This window comes from Habropoda laboriosa, unplaced genomic scaffold (genome assembly GCF_001263275.1).
Source record: "Habropoda laboriosa isolate 0110345459 unplaced genomic scaffold, ASM126327v1 scaffold92, whole genome shotgun sequence".
NCBI lineage: Eukaryota > Metazoa > Arthropoda > Insecta > Hymenoptera > Apidae > Habropoda > Habropoda laboriosa.
The window spans coordinates 441,960-461,382 of NW_017100268.1; the positions used below are offsets into that span (position 1 = coordinate 441,960).

Here is a 19,423-nt window from a genome sequence, read left to right on the forward strand (position 1 = left end):
GAACGCCCTGCATATTGTCAAAAATGAAAACTTACGTTCGCCGCGGTTATATTTCAAGGGATGATCCTCTGTCTATAGAATTGTTCATGTAAATTACATAATAGCGGACCGGAGAGACGCGGAGAATCCGCTTTCCCGGAAAATCCGTATTATCCGCATGTGATCGGACGGTGACTTTTGTGCAGGGAAGCTTGCGCTGTTACGCGAAAATAATGAGCCCACTTAAATCCGCCGTATTGTGAAAATTGTTATTAGGGTATAACGGACGAAATTAGCGGATAAGAACTTTAATCGTAGTCTATGTGCGTGAGAATCGGCGATCGAGGAGGTTAACAGGTGAATATTTTGGGTACTCTTCGTGGAAACTTTACAGTTAAAATGGTAGTTACCATTGTCCGTACTGCTTTATACCGTTCTCTAATTAATTCTTATCTCTGCAGTATATCATTCGACAGATCTTGATAAACTCTCTAAAGCAGAGATGCAAATCTTAATTATCCAAGCGTGTTTGAATTAATCATTAAAAATAGAGGAACATTTAAAGCAACGTATTCAATTAGCTTACAATTAAGCATTAAATTATGAAATTACAAAAATGTAATTTTTCACTTCCTTATATATATATTACGAATAAAATTAAGTTTATTCGTGATGTTAAATTTCCCGAATTTTTCTCTTCTTTCTAGACGCAATTACGGCACTTCCTGTTATCTATTTACAATATAGGTAACCTAGCCGCCGTCCAATGTATTCGTTAAGTTCGCCTTTTTAACGAATTATTCGTTCTAAATCACAGGCTGTTAAATTAAAATCCACCGTAAAAGATCAAGAATGCTATTTCCGAATTTTGGAGCTTTTGCTCAAAAGCACTGTGTCCACGTCACGTAGTAAATCGTTTCAGTTGCCTGTGAACGGAACGTGATGCTATCCGACAGTGAGTTATCGCTTCACTTACCAAATATAGGATTCCCACGGTGCGTTGCTAAACCACCAAGTGTGAGTACGTGCGAGTGATCCGCCGTCACTACGAGAAGCGTCTCTGACAAGTCAACTTCCTTCATCACCGCTCTCACAGCTTCCTCCAGCGTCAATGTTTCGTCTAACGCTCGATAGGCATTGTTATAGTGATGCGCGTGGTCAATTCTACCACCTGGAGACACATAAACAGACCTTCTGCGTTAAATCAAGCATTGTTTCACAGGGTTACGAAGTGAAACGAACCAAGTGAATTATCGCACCATGAGAGGCGACCCGAATAAATTAGAAATCTGGGTTTTGATCGATTAAAGAATTGAAGATAATTAACGTACAATTTTACCGAATAAAAATATTTTCATATCACGATTTTTCTATGATCAGTTTCTATGAATAAATAAAGATGTTAGAAATACGCATGATATTTACTGTGCGTTGTAAAATTGTCATTTAAGTTTCTGAGCTAGTTAACTTCGACGAACAGTTTAGAAAACAATTGAATTTGTTAATAAGAATATCAATAATAGGATCCGATCTGAAAACCTGCTCTCGAGTGTGAAGAGATTTAGCAACGTGGAGTAAAATACCCTCCAACAGATCCTGTTCAAGTATAACTTCTACTTATTACACCCTTACACACTTTAAAGCCAATATTGTCACCATGCGTGCAAGCCACTTTGTTGATCCTATTAACAATTTGAATGTTTCTCGCGCACAGTTTACACCAAGTACAAAAACACACACAAACAAGCAAAAGGGACACGTACGAAACGCCACATGTTACCACATTCAGCAAAAGTTTTAGAAAAGTGAAATTTAACGATTACCAGAATTATCCAATGGTTTTTACCGCGTTCCCCTCTCCACGAAACAGGGACGTCGAAAACTGAGAAAAGAAGGAAGAAAACCGCGACGGAATCGCAGATTCGATGCTGGGGAACGAGCATCGTTAGCATTACCGCCGGGTCTCGCGTTTGGAAAAGCACCCTGGCCATTGCATTTAACGCTAATTATTCAGAACGACCCACAAGAATCTCGGATTCAATTATCGAGCCGGCAAACGACGCCACCTGCAGAATTGATTACCGAAAGTTCAACTTAAAGTTCGCCGCTACGCCACTTAGAAACGATCTAAACTTGCTGGAATAATATGGAAATCTTAAACGCGCGCGTACGTACAGAATTGAGCGAGGAGAGCGTGGAAATCGATTCGATTCCCGGGCAAATCGATGTATACAGGGTGACCAAATTGTTTTCGATCAAACTTCGCGAGCATCTTCTATGGGTAGAAGTAAGAAGAAAATGTTATATGAACATAGGTGGTTTGAAGCTTCGTTGAGAAGTTACAGCAGAAAGTAGGAAGTACGAAGGGAATGGTAACGAACTTGCGGTTGCTATGATACAAAACAAGAATGGCACTGGGGAACGATCCGAGATCGTGAACATAGCTCGCATAAACAGACTAGATGTACATATCGCTGATCTATTCCTATTTTGTGTCATAATAACACGTCAGTTATCATTCTCTTCCTATTTCGTATTATTGCTGTAACTTCTTAACGAAGTTTCAAACGACCCATGTTTATATCACATTTTCTTCTCACTTATACCCGTAGAACATACTGACAAAGTTTCGTCAATGTTGATCGGAAAAAATTCGGACACCCTGTATATACACGGGGGTGCATAACGGGCCATCGTGAAGCTCGACCTTAGGCATCACGCTAAAAGGCTGAATGACGTTCGGTATCGGTTGGCTCGACCAGACGGCGCCGTGGCTGGGCTGCAGCGATTCGGTTTACTGGTGGGCATTAATTCTGCCCCAGCAACGTTACGCAGAAGTTGTGAATGCACGCGCCGCGTGCGTAAATATACGCTGGACCGAACGACGGGGAGTATTTACGGTAACGAGAAAGATTGAACGGGATACGAAAGGGTATTTGTTAGCTTCGCCTGGTGTATTGTGCGTTATATTAATCCATCGGCAAAATCGTGTATTAATCACCTAACGTTAGAAGAACCGATCAGATGAAAAGTGACCCATTGGTACATTTCCCAGAATGAACTTTTGTGTAATTAAACCGTGATTGAAAAATTGGATTCATACCGATAGAAAAAAATTTCTATTATCTTAAATTTTCTTGACCAATTCAAAAAACCGATCCTTTTTGCTTTCATAAATCGATGCTTTATTGTCTCAAAAATATGATATAATTTAACTGAAGTTTATATTCCAAGGGGAAATTATCCCGAATCGTTGAAAATCAAGCCTTACACATATTCTTAAATGTAAATAGTGAAACTTCGAATTTTTGCGATATTTTAATTTTTACTCGAGTTATAAAGAAATAAACGATTATATGTCCAAGTAAAAATCGAACTTTTTCTTTAAAATTCTGCCATTTTGTAATTATTCAATCAAATAAAAATGTCCTATGTTAACCTATGTTATAATGGACAATTTAGTTTCATTTGTTATAACGTAATAACAATAATACAATATGTTAAATATTACTATTGAATATTAAATATATTCAACCTCTCTAATGGTGTCTAAACATAATTTCTAGCTTTAGCAACATTATATGTGGAGCATTTTGTACCCAAAACGAAATAATTGTGTCAGATACGAGGATAATTAGAATTTCGGTGTAATATCTTCTTTAGCGCTATTACGTTTGCAGATTCATAATCGAAAATGGATCTAATTCGTTAATCTATGCATAATAATAGAATTACGGAGCTTTAATCTGATTATCCACACTACATTGTCCCGTTGCCTGGTATACAACATGTCCGCTGGCTTCTGCCTACGGTGCTTCAAATGATTACAGGATTAGAATCAATTACTGATATAAATGTACGATATAACGAGCTGCCAAATATTAGCACAACTAAATACTCACACGTTTAATAGTACTCTTATTAGAATAACTAAAGCACATAATCCCAGAAATTAATTAAAATAGAATTTTGCTTAAGAGACTACTCCAGTCTAGAACTTTTAAAAAATCGATTCTTTTTTTTTTTGGTATTTTCCGAAGGTATAGATTAGGTCGTTCGTTCTGGTTCACACTATAGTCATACTCGTACTAATCGAGAATCTCTGGCTTTTTCGTTTCAGATGAGCAGAATAGCCAGAATTATGTCAGTCAGTAGGGGCTCTTTTTTAAGGGTCCGTACTAAATAATTTATAACTCCGTCAATTTTGATTATTTTCACTTAAAAAAAAAGGTGAATATTCTTAAAACATGAATAAATACGTGTGCAAAAAGTCGATATTAAAAAGTCTTACGGTTCCTTTGCAAAAAAATCTCTAAGAAAGCCTAAAAATTGACACTTTCGAATACCCACTAGAATATTAACTAAGAAAATTACACAGAAAAAAAGATCGGTTTCTTGAAAATTCTAGACAGACGTAACCCTTTCAGAGAAGCATCCAATCGTTCGTATTTCGAAAATTTGTATTTTGTTTAAAGAGAGAATTAAAGAACACACTTGTTGCCGTCATCAACCGAAAAGTACGGCATTTCGTCGACGCCTAATTAAATCGACAACGTCGATTGTTCCGATGAAATATTTTCGCCCCTGTTCGTCGAGCGGACGTCGAATCCCATAAATCGCGGGCCACGATAAAATATGAACGGATGCGCGTCGACGAATAACCCATTGAGAGGAACGATATTTCTGCCCGACTATTTCCACAAATATCCGATCGTCGATCTAAGTGTCCGGTGTTTTGCATTGGTTTGAACGATCGTGTTCTCTGCAATTCCAAGATTGTGGAATACATCAAGCGGTTCGCTCCTAAAAGTGAACACGTCCCGACAGGGGCGAAACGACGACCGCCATTCTCCCTACGGCATTGTGAAAAAATGTTTCACGAAATTGTGGATCATTTCTGTTCTCGACGGGGAACACGGATTCAAGGACGTGGAATTTATGTGATAGTATATGTGCAACGAGTGTGCACGCCCGGGAATGATGAATTTGTGTAGCGAACAGTGTGGTCGGTGAATGTTTCTTGTCATTGTCAAACCGAGAGCAATTTAGAACGAAACGTACCAGCCGGATGGTGGATAAATTTGATTCGAAGCACAAAAAATTAATGGACAGCGGGGGGGCAAAGAGATTCCGGAAACGTTACGTGTAACGATTCCTTCGGGATCGAAGTTGGTGTTAATATCGAGCGGTGTCGCCGAGTATTTGTATTTCGACGCGATTAAAGGGGTGAAGAAGTACTCGAAATTTAACGGGGCTGCGAATTTTTCACTTCAATCTGTCGCTTTCATTGATTACGCGCATATACGAGATAAAAAAGCGGATTTTAATCTGCTGCCATAACAAAGTGAAATTACATTAGCGCAATTTGAAGCGGGAGGAAATTTGTCGTTACAATAGCTGCAGAAATGGAAATTCACGGCGTAGCAGAGATGAACAGCACACGACGTAATATTCTGTAACTTTTTATGACCATTTTGTTTTGCATAATTTACACCGCACATCGAACTTTTTTCGTTACTTTTGCATTTTTGTTGCGTTACGAGTTCCAGCTGCGGGAAATATTACTTTTCCACCCTTGTTCGTACGCGGAGACGTAACACTTTTAATTTTAAGTCATTCTCATTTGAAAGAAGTAGAATAAATATTTGACAGAGTAACAAATGGATTTTCATTTTTTTCTTTAGCAGTTTAACTGAACATAGTATTGTGCAGTTTGAGTAAAATTTTCAGAAAATTAGGAATTATGATTTTGTCCAAATTGAAACCATAAATGTCAAAAATATATGAATTACATTCGTTCGAAATTTAAAAATTGCATATGTTGTATCTAGAAAATTCATTCAAAGAAAGCCAATTATAAAAGAGACTTGAAGGAATCGCGACCGAAAGATTAACTCATAAATCGAGCGCTAGTTTGGACACGAGTTTCTATCTTTATACTTCCAATTTTTTTACCAGAAAATCCCAAAAATCCGACACCTCACATTTCCACCACTACATCTACCTCTCTCTGTGTATTTAAGAACCGTCCTATGACCAATGAAAAATTTACATATTTAGCCAATTCCTACTTTCAATATTAGCTCTGCCTAGACATATGAACCTTTCGAGCCTCACACCTCTTCCGAAAATCCAGTCAGTATTATTCTGAGCACCAGTCAAATAATATCCTAATCTACAAACAGTTTGAGTACTGAGATTAAACGATAAACTAGTGCTTCACGGCTCTTTTATGCCTCCTTGAAAAAAGAAACCGAAATTTCCTGTCGTGATTCAAGGTAATAAAAACTGAAACTTCCAGTCGTGATTAGAGTTAATAAAAACACAAAATTTCCGTCGTGATTCGAGTTAATAAAAACCGAAATCTCCTGCCGTGATCGAAGTTTGCAAGACAGCACAGAATTAAAACAACCAAAATACGAAAGAAAAGTGTAATTTCAACCTAACCCGCAAACCCAACACTGTCCTAACGCATTATTACAAAAAAGAAAATCTATCGACGTGTCAACTTAGTTGGACCAAATTTTCACTGCAGTTGACAAAATCCTGGTGTTGTTAAGCTCCTCGTTAAAATCTCGCGAGAGATTTAGTAAGAAACTGTATAACGAACGCTTATCTGATGAGCCGACGACTCAACTCGCACCACTATCCAGGCGAAATTTTGGATTTTAATTCGAATAACCTGGAAGCAGGATGACAAGTTACGCTTTTCACACCATTAATGCGCTAGACGTACTTTACAGCTACATTCGCGCCTGTTAAAGTCCTCGTAAACTCTTTACGCGTGTTTTGCTGTTCCGGCTACGTGAATTCGAGGCGAGAAACAGTGGCAACGGAGGATGGTTCGGCCGCCGCGGAATACATTTCGGCGAAGAAACTACGCGGAACGATACGTGAAACACGCCATAAGACATAAATAGAAAAAAATCCCTCGCTTCAGAATTTAACACCGCTCTTGTGCGCCTGCGAGCGTACGGATTTATATAGCTGGGAATTTCTGCAATTTCGCGAACGCCACCGGTCTTTCTTTCCCTTTGTCCACGGTGAATGATAACGGCGAAGTTGAGTGACAACATGAACACACTTGCGTTCAGAAGTATTGGGACACTTATTGAACGTGAATTGAAATTAACGATCCTTAGAAAATTATTAAGATCTGCGAAGAATTATCTCAGTTCAGTTTGCACGTATATTATATTTCAGTCCTCTACACTAATTTTGTAATACTTGCTGTAGGAACATAATGGACGTTCTAACACTTATAAATGGCAGTGTATGTGTAGAAAAGATGGAAATTTAACGAAAAATAAGTTTAGTTTTAGTAAAGTAAGTTAATTAATTTGATATTGATTAAATAATTAATATTAATTGAATTAAAATTTTCTAATTAAAATGAAAAATCTCTTTTTCCAAATGGGAAACGCACGTGTACTCTTTTTGAATGTATAGTCGCATCTGTGAATTTTTATCACTTTTTAAGGATATGCCGGTTTTCTCTCTTTCCGTTAATTTTGTGTGACGAGAATGAAGTTACAGAAAATATATAATAATTCCAATATCCTTTGACAGTACATTTTTATTACACTCTGAAATAAATTGCGCGAAATTATTATATCTCTTTAATAATTCTCAACTGATTTTGGTAAAAAAAAATTGCAGCACGGTGTAACGTGAATGAAATTTCGTGTATTACATTAGGAATAAATTTTTCAAGTGTAATATACAGATTCGTGAATTTTTTTGATTTAATCTCTCGAAAACGTTAACTGTAGAATACTACATTTATGCGAAAGTTTTATTACACGGCTTTAATTTAACTCGTTTAATATTCCGCTCGCTGCAAAAGTGGGTATTCCGTACTTTGTACAAGCAAGGTCTTATCACAATCGCAAAATTCGAACGATTACCGTGAAATTTGAAAAAAAAACCTCTTCGTCGTGCGAAAATGACACCAACGAACGTATACAAAAGGAAACTACAACTGACAATTTAAATTAATCAAACAAATAATCAAAAACATTTATTCAAAGATTATTTCACAAAATGAAATACATCTTTCTCCAATCAGCATTCCCAAATAGAAAAAAACTGCAAGAAATCCTCCCAAACAAATGCTAAATAATTGAAACAAAGAACGAAAGAGAATTGGACAAAATTTCGTACAATTCGTCTGATTATGCTGGACCACGTGTGACCTCGAATTCAAGATGAATCGAATTAAAAGAGCGCAGCGGAGAACAGGTGCACAGAATCATTCTTTTTAATCGTTCCCCTCTAATTCCCATGCTCCTGGTTTTTCGTCCACCGGGTTTTCCCCCTCGGTGGTTCTAAATATGTTGACGGAAGTGGCCTCTCGACGTGACAGGAGCGGCGATAAGACATCGCTAGAACGGTCAGAGAGGAAGAAGAAGTATCCTGGGCAAGTTTTTTCTGCACCGCGTGAACTTTTTGAACAACGCTCGGCCCCAGATGCTACGATTTTCCCGTGGATGTGTACTTTTGTTTCGGCGCAAGGTTAGACGAATTATCGACGAGAAAAAGCTAAATCTCCTTTTCCTCGTTTGTACAGATTATTCAGAATTCTCAGCGAAGACTCGCGATAATCCGGGATTAATCGTTTACCCCTGAAGCTCTACAGGGACGATTTGGGAAGCGAAAAGTGTGGGCGACAAAAATTTCGAAAAAATGTAATTCTGACGGATTGCGGAAACTTTCCATCTGGAATGGTCGCCGTTGAATCGAGTAACGTTCGGCAAACTTTATTCCTCGTATTGTGTTTATCGAACAAATGAATTTTTTCCTAGCTTTTACTTGCCTTTTGCAGTCGGGCAATTTTCTGTCGAAAATATCAATCAATGGCATTGGGTACGGTCGTCGTTATATACTTGAAACAGACTTATAGGTAATCTTAATTAGAATTGAAATGGTGCTTTGTGCCTTTAAAATACAGTTAATTGGTTTACTTTCGTGTTTGTCTAACAGAGTGAATGCAATCAAAACTGTACAAATTCGAAGGAACAGATATAAAAGAATTTTTAAAATCATTGCTGTAGGAGGTCAATGACCGGAGCGGGCCGATCATACGGTCGAGCTTGTTTTGTTAGAAACCCTGCGATACGAATAGGCGAAACGGGGACAACGTTGTTATTAAACGAGAGTGAGAGCGAGATTCGTTCATTTTTCCTGCGAAGCGATAAAGCGTTATCAGTTTTGTTTATCCTAATTATATTTTACCAATTTCTAATTGCATTTTGCATTCCGTCTCCTACGTTACATTCAATGCAGTATGAAAACAGTTACCAAACAAGATTGAAATTAAACAATTTGAAAAATATACCAATTACTCGAATCATCGTAAACTTTAAAAAAAAAAAGTAGAACAAACTAGCACAAATCAGGCAGCAATTTCTGGTCTCGAATTTGCAAGAGGAGACATATGGTCGTCTCATGAAGCAGCGTGAAAGTCGGGGGAAATTGGAAAATCAGGTTGGCTCGAATCTTAGCAGACTCTCGGCAGGAAAGTGATATCTTCGATGCGTTCGACTGACAACGAGGTCGGCATATAATGCCAAAATTTGTCAGCGGTGAAATGCATTTTCCAACGAAGAGCAACAGTTGGCGCACTGCGGGAAAATACCTTGATTTCGACGTCGATAACAAGGCGGCAGTCTAAGGGAGCGATCCTCTGTCGAACTATAACGGAAGTATGGTCTTGCTAACGTTTCATAATGCAACAACACGCTGGAACTGATTATGACAATGATGCAGATTCTACAGAGACTGCACCGCTTTGCTCTCATTCTCCATAGAACGACTCAGAAAAATAGTGGACAAATTTCTTTTCGAGGTCACTCTGAGCAAAGAACGTTGCATGAATGAAGATTCTATTTTCAACCCTGCGTATGTAATCTGGGTCTTTGACGACCCAAGTGAAATTTCCTATTTCTTCAAAACGAATTTTTATTTTTGTCGAAAAAGGTTTGAAACATTTAACATAACGAATAGTTGTATAATGTAGCAGAGACCTCGACAGGTACTGCAGAATTTTTTCAGACCTTGTGCAAGTTTAAAACAGTAAACAAATTAGACTTGGACACAAACGACCCAGTTTGTCTGCGGAGTGTAAACAAACATGTTTGTGTATGAAAGATAACACATAACAGTGGTAAAATGTTAAATAAAATTTTACTCAGAATGACTTTATAAACTGTCCGTCAAAGAACACCTTGGATAATACACTACAAGATGTATATATATATATATGTACTACATAATGTCTTTGCAACGTTCGTAGAACTGACAACGATATTTGCTAACGATCGACTAACCTGATAGCGGAAAGAATTAGCCGCTCAGTTTTAAGATACGCAATTCTAGCGGAATGCAAGAAGTATGTAGTTATCGCTATTTGTCTGATAACTTGGTGAATTTTTTCTTCAGGAAGATAGCGTATAATACATAAACTGTCCGTTCGAATCGCGAATGGTATTAGAACTACAGCAGACACGATTAGCCCATCATCTTATCTTTCAATATGCGAATCGCACACTGAATTCTAAACATACGAAAATCACATTTGGGATTCTCCTTGGTGTCTTTTTCTTTTACCAGCATGAGATCAATTTGATAAGATTACCCCTAGGTCTTCTTATTTTTTTAATATCTTTTGCTTTACCAAGTTTATACACAGTTAGTTTCACATAAGTTAAGTCAAGTGTACAGTCGAATGGAAGAACGCACTAGGGTTGATATGAAATGACTGCAGGGAAAATTTTCAGAAAATCTACAACAGTGTAAAACGGTGTAAAATACAAGCGTAAGTTTGTGGAGATGTCTGAACAGAGGAAAGTGGATAAGACTTGGGACTCTCCCTGCCGCTTCTCTGCTTCCTTATTGATATTTAAGTCGCAGCTGGGAGATCGCTGTGCGCACGAATCAGCAATATGAAAACACTCGGAGAGTTGTCTTTAGACATCGTGAGACTTTTTCGTGAAATACCTTTGAGAGGTCAGGTTAGTTAAGTGAAAACTTTACAACACGTCAGTAGCTTGATTTATTATAATCGAGAGCGAAGAAGCGAAGACTATGGCCTCACATCTGGCGATTTGTGGAATCAGCAAGAGTAGGGACTTCTTTGTCCACAAGGCAATTCCATACCTTTGAGAGGTCAGGTTAGTTAAGTGAAAACTTCACAACACGTCAGTAGCTTGATTTATTATAATCGAGAGCGAAGAAGCGAAGACTATGCCTCACATCTGGCGATTTGTGGAATCAGCAAGAGTAGGGACTTCTTTGTCCACAAGGCAATTCTAAAATCTCTTATTCAATAAACGAACTCTTAAATCAATATTTTTCAAAAGTTTCAAAATTTTTCGACGTTCGCGTCATAAGCTTACCCTGTGTATGGTCCTAACACAATTCATGATGGTTCAAACAAATGGTAAATTGACTTTCGTAGTATTTCCTACGTTGAGAAATGAACAGAGGCTTTGATACAGACAATCAATTTAAAAAGGACGAACTTATCGAGCAAATATCGTAGAAAATTAAAAATGAAAGATAACATTATCCCCGAGAAATGTTACGTTATCTTGGCTGTTCGATCTCAAGAACCGAACACGTGAATACGTCGTATACAAAAATGCGTTGAACTAATAATACTTAAACCTAAAGTACAGTGAATGACTTTTTCTAACGAGAAAGCAGCAACCAAATTCTGTCATAATTAACCGAAACACATCACTAGAAAGGCAAGCTTATACAGTGTCCAAATATTTTAGGGAGTAACTGTACATTCCCAGCGAAATTGTTTGATTTCACACAAGATAATTAATCAAAGTCCATTTGCACAAAGGTTGATTAGTTTACGAGGAACAGAAATTAGACCGTGCGATCAGAATTCGACCGCGTGAAACAGTGACAAAGAGCACTGGATGCAGCAAACAAATCAAGAATCTTAATTAACAATGCTTTTCTTATTTACACGTCTTTTCACTCTGACGTGCTTAACTTCCTTTTCGAATATCAATATTCGAACTGTTCATAGCCAACTCACATAACTCATTCATCCGCACACTTCACAATCGATCGGTTTTAAATACTTTCCTACAATTGGTAAAAAAGGAAAAGAAAAAACAACATATGAAAATTACGCAAACTCTAGTTTTTCTCTTTTCAACAGAGCGTGAATATTTTCGCATGGTTGACCTGAATTCCGTGTTAATCAAAGGCAGCATGCGTTTTCGTACAAATCAACCATGAAAATCCAACAATTTATTCATTTTCACCAGCTTTCCATTTTAACCGTTTACACTGCCATTTCCTTTCATCCATTCGTTCTCTCCCTTCGAACGAGAACTAAGTTTCTATTTTAACGGTGAAACAGCAAAGGGGCAATCATTATTCTATCGGCAAGCGTGTCGAAATATACCAGGTACAGGTCAACGATCACGCAAACGTCTAAATCAGCGGTTCCTCCCTTGGGCGAAAGAAAAGAGGGAGAAAAAAAAATGTATCTCCGTACGAGTTGGGAAACGCCTTTTCCGACGGCGAAAGAACGTGAGATGTACTCGTACATACTGGTTACCAGTGGGCGGGAAGCTATAAACTCGATAAAGCAGAGAACGCTGACTCAATCTTCGTGCAGGAAACTCGCGTTTCCCTATTCACAAAAGGAACACTCTCCAGAGCATTAGCTCAATCGTATTCCGCCACCGAGGGATTTGAATTACGCAGCCACGCGCGGCCCCGATTATGGATTTCTCGCGAAAGTAACGAAAAATAAGTGCCATCGATTTTTCCCCCAATCCGCTTCTGCATCCATTATACGAAAGATTTTTCTGTATCTCTGGAGTGTCGATAAAAAGCGTACAGGCAATTTCTACCTGTCTCCTTTTCCAATGCTCGACAGTTATTGAATGTGGTAATAGGTTGTTTAAGCTTCGAACGAAAAAAAGGAACATTCGACGAGTAATTTCGGTTAGAAAATTTACATCAGGTTAGAGGCTTTTTGAGCGAAGTTTGTAATGGTATGTCGGAAAGTTTCATGGCAAACTTTCAGAAACTGATGTATGAAAATTAGTTTGATACTTATTTTCGTGTATGAACTGCGAAAAATAGATTGAATCTTCTGTGAGAAAAAAAGATCCGACCAAATTTTAAATCCAACACAAATATTGAATTTAATTTGTATCCATTATTTTCTATTCCATGGAATAGCTGAAAAATAGTCATACAGTTACGAAATTTTAATTTACCCTTGTATTGTACTCAGAGAAAATAAAGATTTGATCAAATTTTAAATACAAGGTAAATATTGATTTTACTCAATTTTCAACTGTTATTTTCTATTTCATCGAATAAACAAAAATTAGTCGTTCAATTACGAAATTTTTATTTACCCTTACACTGCCACACTGAAAATATTATAATTCACCTGTCCCCCGATTTACACGGATGACCGGTTCCTCAGAATACCGTGCAAATCGAAATCATGGCTTTTTTGTACGAGAAACCGTGTAAATCGGGGGAAAAACAAAATGCGCATAATTTAGTCAGTGATTTAATTAGATTCATTATTTTAAATGTAAAATAAAAATAAAGTAAAAATGAAAAACAAAAAAATATTCAGGGTCAGGGTTTAGTTTCGAGCGAGCGATCGACGAAGGCGAAAATAGCCGGTCGCCAATGAAAGATCCGCGGCGGCAGCAAACTTTACGTTACAATATGAATGCTTTTTGTGTGCAAAAAAGGGGGAAATTCCGTTCATTTTTTCGTTTAATGCCAGTGTTAACAAACGAACGGTGCACAGTTTTTATTAACAGTTTATATTTCTGAAAAGCCGTTACTTTGAAAACCGTGTAAATAAAGTACCGTGTAAATCGGGGGATAGGTGTACACACTTAACAGGTGATATTTTTACCTACCAAAATCCACACGGCTACGAAAGAATAATCGCGGGAATCGTGTGAAAAAGTGTAAATAAAGGATTCGGATCAAGAACCGCAAACGGGACAGATAAGTGGTTCCTGGCAGAAAGAGATAACATAGCGAAGGGAAACGCTCGATGCTAGCCAGTTGGTCACGATAACTCGTTGTCTTCAACAACAATACCGCCACACATTCTGATAACAGTTCCGTTTCCCCCCCTTTTTTTCTTTCTTTTCGTGAACACGAGTATAGAGAAACGAAATGTTACCGGTGAATCATTGTGACAATACGCCTTCGTGAAGTTCAAGACGTACGCGTCGTCTCTTTTGTTCATTTTTTTTTTTTTTACGTACCTTCGACGAAGAGGAAATATCCTTCGGGATTTTTCGCCAGTATGCGGAGCGCTTTTATCGTCATTTCGGCCAACGAGGGGTCGCCGCTTCCGTTCGTGTTTCGGTCCACGTCGAAGTCCATGTGGGAATAGGAAAACAGCCCTGAAATCATCGAAAGCCGTGAAACGGTGACTCATGGAGATTCCAGAAGGGTAACTTTTATCGATTTTCTACTATGGATGATCGAGTTCGGAAATATACTACCCTTGAGCGCGAACGTTATAGAATTTCTCGCAATGGTACAAGGCTGTGCCGCGTGATTGCGAGGGAAATGTTAAAGGTACCGTATGCATTTTAGGTGTTGATGGCATGGAATGATGTTGGAAATATTTTTTACTGATTTTGTGAATTCAAATGAGATACATTTTCTTTTTAAATTCACGAGCTTTGCTGTGACAATTTTTCTTAGTTTAAGTCTGTTGGTGAATAACGATCAGTATGTTACAATAATTAAAATTTGGAAGAAACTTGAAAGAAATACATATAAAGGATTTTTTTTTTAGAATAATATAGTCCTAGCGTAAAAGTGAAGTTAAAAATTCTGGTATCGACTGTTTATCGTTTCGTGATTTGAATGAAAGTTCAACCCTTTGAGTGTTAAGTCTATACGTCGTATGGGTAACCCTGAGTATTTGAAATTTACTTTGTCAGAGGTTCATATATGATATAATATTGCAAAAGTCAGGAAATGGATGCATTCATAGTTCGTTCAAATTATCAAAAATTATATAAGAAAAAATAAAAACATATTTCCACATTGTGCGCAAGTAATTGCAGTCATAAAACAACTTTCCACATTTTTACCACATTTTAGTGAGCACTCGAAGGGTTAAGGTATTTAATCTGTCAAGCAATAACGCTCTTTATTTGCAAATCTTAAATCAACAGTTCTGATCGATAGGCCGTGTGTAATCTGAAATTCAAACGTTACGCCGATCATAATTAAGGCGGACTAACTAAGAGCTAACTGCATTCAAGGATTAACGCACCAATCACGCACAATCGATAATTATCCAAGGGTAATATGCGTACAACCTGTTATTCAATCAGCACTGTCCCATGACAGCAAATGTTACGTTTTCACATTTCATCCGCATGTTCCAACAACTATTTCCCTTCAAGTCTTATACCAAGTAATCTATTGTAAATTAGTAACTTCTAAGTGATGCGAAAAACTTTCAAATAAATATAGAACAGCTTGAAAGAATTTATATAGCTTGACTGTTAACAATTACTTCTAGAGAAGATACCAAATATATGAAATGACAGTGGAATTAACTTCTACTGTTTCTATTTAATCCAAAAACTAGTATCTTCATTCACGATTATAGACTTGCAACAACAGAAAAATGATTTTGCTAATTACTTCTAAAAATTTGCTAAATTGATAATCAACAGGGGCATGTACACGTCGTAAGTATTAGGACACTTGTTAAATGCGAAGCAAACCTGAATAGTCGTTACAAAATTATTAGGATCCAGAAGAAACTGTGTCGGTCTGGAATTTCCTAAAAAACTTTAATCGCGAAACGAGGAGCGTACACTGACAAGAAAATTGAAAACTTTGTATACACAATTTTCAATATATTTTAACATCAAAAAACTACATCTGGTGCGAATAATCTGTAAATAATCGTATGATTTAATAAAACACGGGTGTTGAACGGTGTCGATTTAAACGTAAACCTCAAATTAGCAGGTGTCCCATGACTTATGGGCAAGGGTGTCTCGATACTTATGAACGTTCACTAGTGTCGTTACTTTTCTTTCAAATTCGTCGCTTCCTCCCTCCACCCTTCAAAGCTCCCAAATCTGCACGTAGATATTTAGAAACGTGTTTGTGTTCGTTACCCAGCAGATGGTTCACTTTCCGTGGATCGACGTTCTCAAACTGCTCCTTGTTAGCGACGTATTTCGCGGGCACGTTCCGCAGTCGATGGTTCCTCGACCATTCCTCGATCAGATTTCTTCCGTCCAATCGTCTGCCCTCCTTATCCGGTTCCTCCGGATCTTGGATCACTTTCGGCACGAAATGACGCCTTCCCCCGCCGAGGATCACCTACGATCGATCGTAATTTTATTGGCGCGCATTTTACCCGGGAGACGGATGAAACCGGATTTTCAAAGTAATAAACTCGAACATTTGCCGAGCGTTCAAGCACCCAAGCTCGCGAATAATTCGGTTCCGCGGGATTAACCTTTGAATCTGCAGAAAGCACAGACCAGGATATCAATTCACCGATCTGATCTGTGGAACGAAAATTCGTTTCCGGGTTCTGAATGATTTCTTACAGACGATTTCATGCCTCTGAATAATTTCTTCGCTTAACCCTTCCTTTTTCCGATTTTCAAGGATCATACTTCTGCGTGAAATATACAGGGTGGATCTTCAGGGTAATTTCAATTGTTTCAAAGTTGGAAGAAAATTTTTTTCTGTTTTCCTCAAGATTACCTATTTTTTTTTTTTCTACTGTACGTTGCAGCGGCCAAGCTCATAAATTTGTAGATGACACATTTAATAGTTAGAGTTAAATAGAACATTTTAAATTTATTAAATCTGGAATCTTTATATAAAGATAAGTGTAGGCTTAAACTATGGTAATCTATCAGACACTGACGTCCATTTGAACATGCATAATAACGACTTCAAAATTTTTAATTAATTATGAAACTTCTTTTCCTTTTTTGCAATTTTTTCCATCAAAAAAATGTTTCTTCCACGTTATTCGCCCTTTGATACCATTTAAACTGTCTATAAAAATTTTCTCCTGTCATCACAGCTGGAGAAGATGATTAGGTTACCTGTTTTACATGGCCCAGCTTGTATATTCAACGAATTCTAGTTAAGCACGTTTAGTTATTCGATTCGAGTTGAACTTGTAATTCTCGAAGATAATCAGACATTACTCTACGTTATCTTGTGGGTTTCGTTTCATTTCCTTCTCCCTTTACGGAGACGTTAAGAACGGAAGCCGGTTTAAGCTTCGTTCTTAATTTCACGTAAATCATATACATTAATTCTGAAAGCTTCAGAAAATTTTTAATATCATCTACGTTGAATTAATTAGCCCTTGGTCGTTTTACTCGAACAATTTTACTTTTCATAGCTTTCGCGAAATTACAAGTAATGGAAAGGTTTCATGGTCGTAACAAGGATTCCGCGAATATTCCGTTTGACGGGAAATTTCATTCTAATATCATAATTCCGCGTTTTTGCTTTAATCCACAAACTATCGTCGATTCCGCCGGCTAATTGTTATCGATTATCTCAGTACTCGGTATGGAACGCGCGGCTGTTCGATCTAAAGATCGGATTGAAATTGAAATTTAAGAGAGAGAGAGAGAGAAAAAAAAAGGTTCATCGGTCCCGGCTTCGCGTCGTGTTTTCCATTTTCGAACCTGATGTTTTCGAAAGGTCTTCTGACGGCGCACGTGTTTGTGTTCCATCAGAGAACGTGATCCCAGAAGCAATTTTGCAGAATTTCAAAGTCAACCGAAGAGAAATATTCTTTTCGTTTCGCCTGAGATTTTCCATTTCGGTGATTGCAGCTTTTGTTTTTTCAGATGACCCCGAAATAGAAATCGCATGTAAAAAGGTATTGGCAAGAGCACGCGACCTACATTACACGCTTTTTATATTTTAACATCTGCAATGAAAAACGTGTACGAATATGTTACCGTAATATTTTTTCAGAATGTCATACCGAGCGATGCCGAGTTGTCTACTGCATTATTCATCAGCAGAAGAGCGTGTGATGCTCAGGATCTGTATTACCAAAGGTCTTCGCGCGTGTGTCTGTGATTTCTGAAATCGACCGTCAATTTTCAAGAAAAGAAAGAAAGAAAAAAAACCGACTTCTATCTCGTCTAATCGAAATGAAAAATCTTTCCTTCCTTGATTAAGCATATCTTTCTTCGTTTCGTTTCGACCGTCAATTTTCAAAAGAGAGAAAAAAGAAAGAGAAAAAAAACCGATTTCGATCGAAATGAAAAATCTTTCCTTCCTCGATTAAGCATACTTTTCTTGGTTTCTTTCGAATATTTTCTTGGTTTTAATTCAATTTTGCTACTCCTTCGTATCATTTCGAAAAAATTTCTGCGCTCTAAGCTACCACGGTTTATGCCAATCTCGTTTTACATATTTTCCAAGGAAAAATGAAAGAACACATTCGGTTCTATCGTGAACCAGGTATACAGCTACGTATTAAATCTCGATGTATTTACAGAAAGTGTGTTAATTTTCGTAGACACGTATGTTATCCTTAATTAATTTCGAAACGATAATTGCCGGGAAGGTTGTATAATTTTGAGGAACGAAACATGATATCCATCGTGGTTCCCCCCGAATTTAGTTCTCTCCAGCAAGCAATTAGAAAACATGTATGGTAATAAGGTCGACGTACGGAGTATGAAATTCAGCATAGAGCACTGTTGCAAGATGCACGCATGCTGCACGTTGATATGATAAAATATTGAATTTTCAAAAGCCGCGAAATTTGCATAAAAATATCCCGAAAAAATGCGCACGATTCTTGGAATCATTCATTCGGTTTCATCCAAAATTAACTCTACTTTTCTACGCTGGAATACATACTGTATTATACAGTACGTGCATTCTTTTCGTGTACCGTTCGAAAAGTAACAGAAAAAAAAAGTAAATACCACGGAGTAATTTAAAAATTGCCAATACGAAGAAACGAATTAGAAGTTAAAAATTTCAAAGAGCACTATTTAAATGAAGATACCGAGGGGTAATTTAAAAAATGATTTAAACACAAAAAATTTCAAAGATTCGTTAGAAAAATATAGAATTTTGATTAATTGAACAGACCTTGACATATTTTCGATACATACTTTGTGCTCCCTTTGTCCTCTAAATGAACTTTTCTATCACAGGTAACCCTTTCGTTGCTATCAGCGCTTATAGACGTTTCAAAAATTTAATTTGAAAATTTAGGTACTGTTCGAGCCTTTTCATACACTTCCATCTTAATTTAATCCTTAATTTTATCCTTTGCACACTTCCACCTTAGTTGAACCCTCGACAACCCAATTTTTGTTTGTTCATGAGATGAAAAATTACAACTGATTGGAACGCTACATTTTGATGGGAGAAAAAGAAA

General features: G+C 37.4%; 1 protein-coding gene across 1 annotated transcript in view; it reads right to left on the minus strand.

The window, feature by feature from the left end:
* Window positions 1-19,423, minus strand: part of LOC108573385 (alkaline phosphatase-like) — a 136,382-nt gene that overhangs the window by 97,926 nt on the left and 19,033 nt on the right. The window contains exons 4-6 of the mRNA XM_017935826.1: window positions 16,152-16,359; window positions 14,262-14,402; window positions 956-1,150 (exon numbers count right to left, since the gene is read on the minus strand). Of these exons, the coding sequence (XP_017791315.1) occupies window positions 956-1,150; window positions 14,262-14,402; window positions 16,152-16,359 (544 nt within the window). The remainder of the gene's footprint in view (window positions 1-955; window positions 1,151-14,261; window positions 14,403-16,151; window positions 16,360-19,423) is intronic.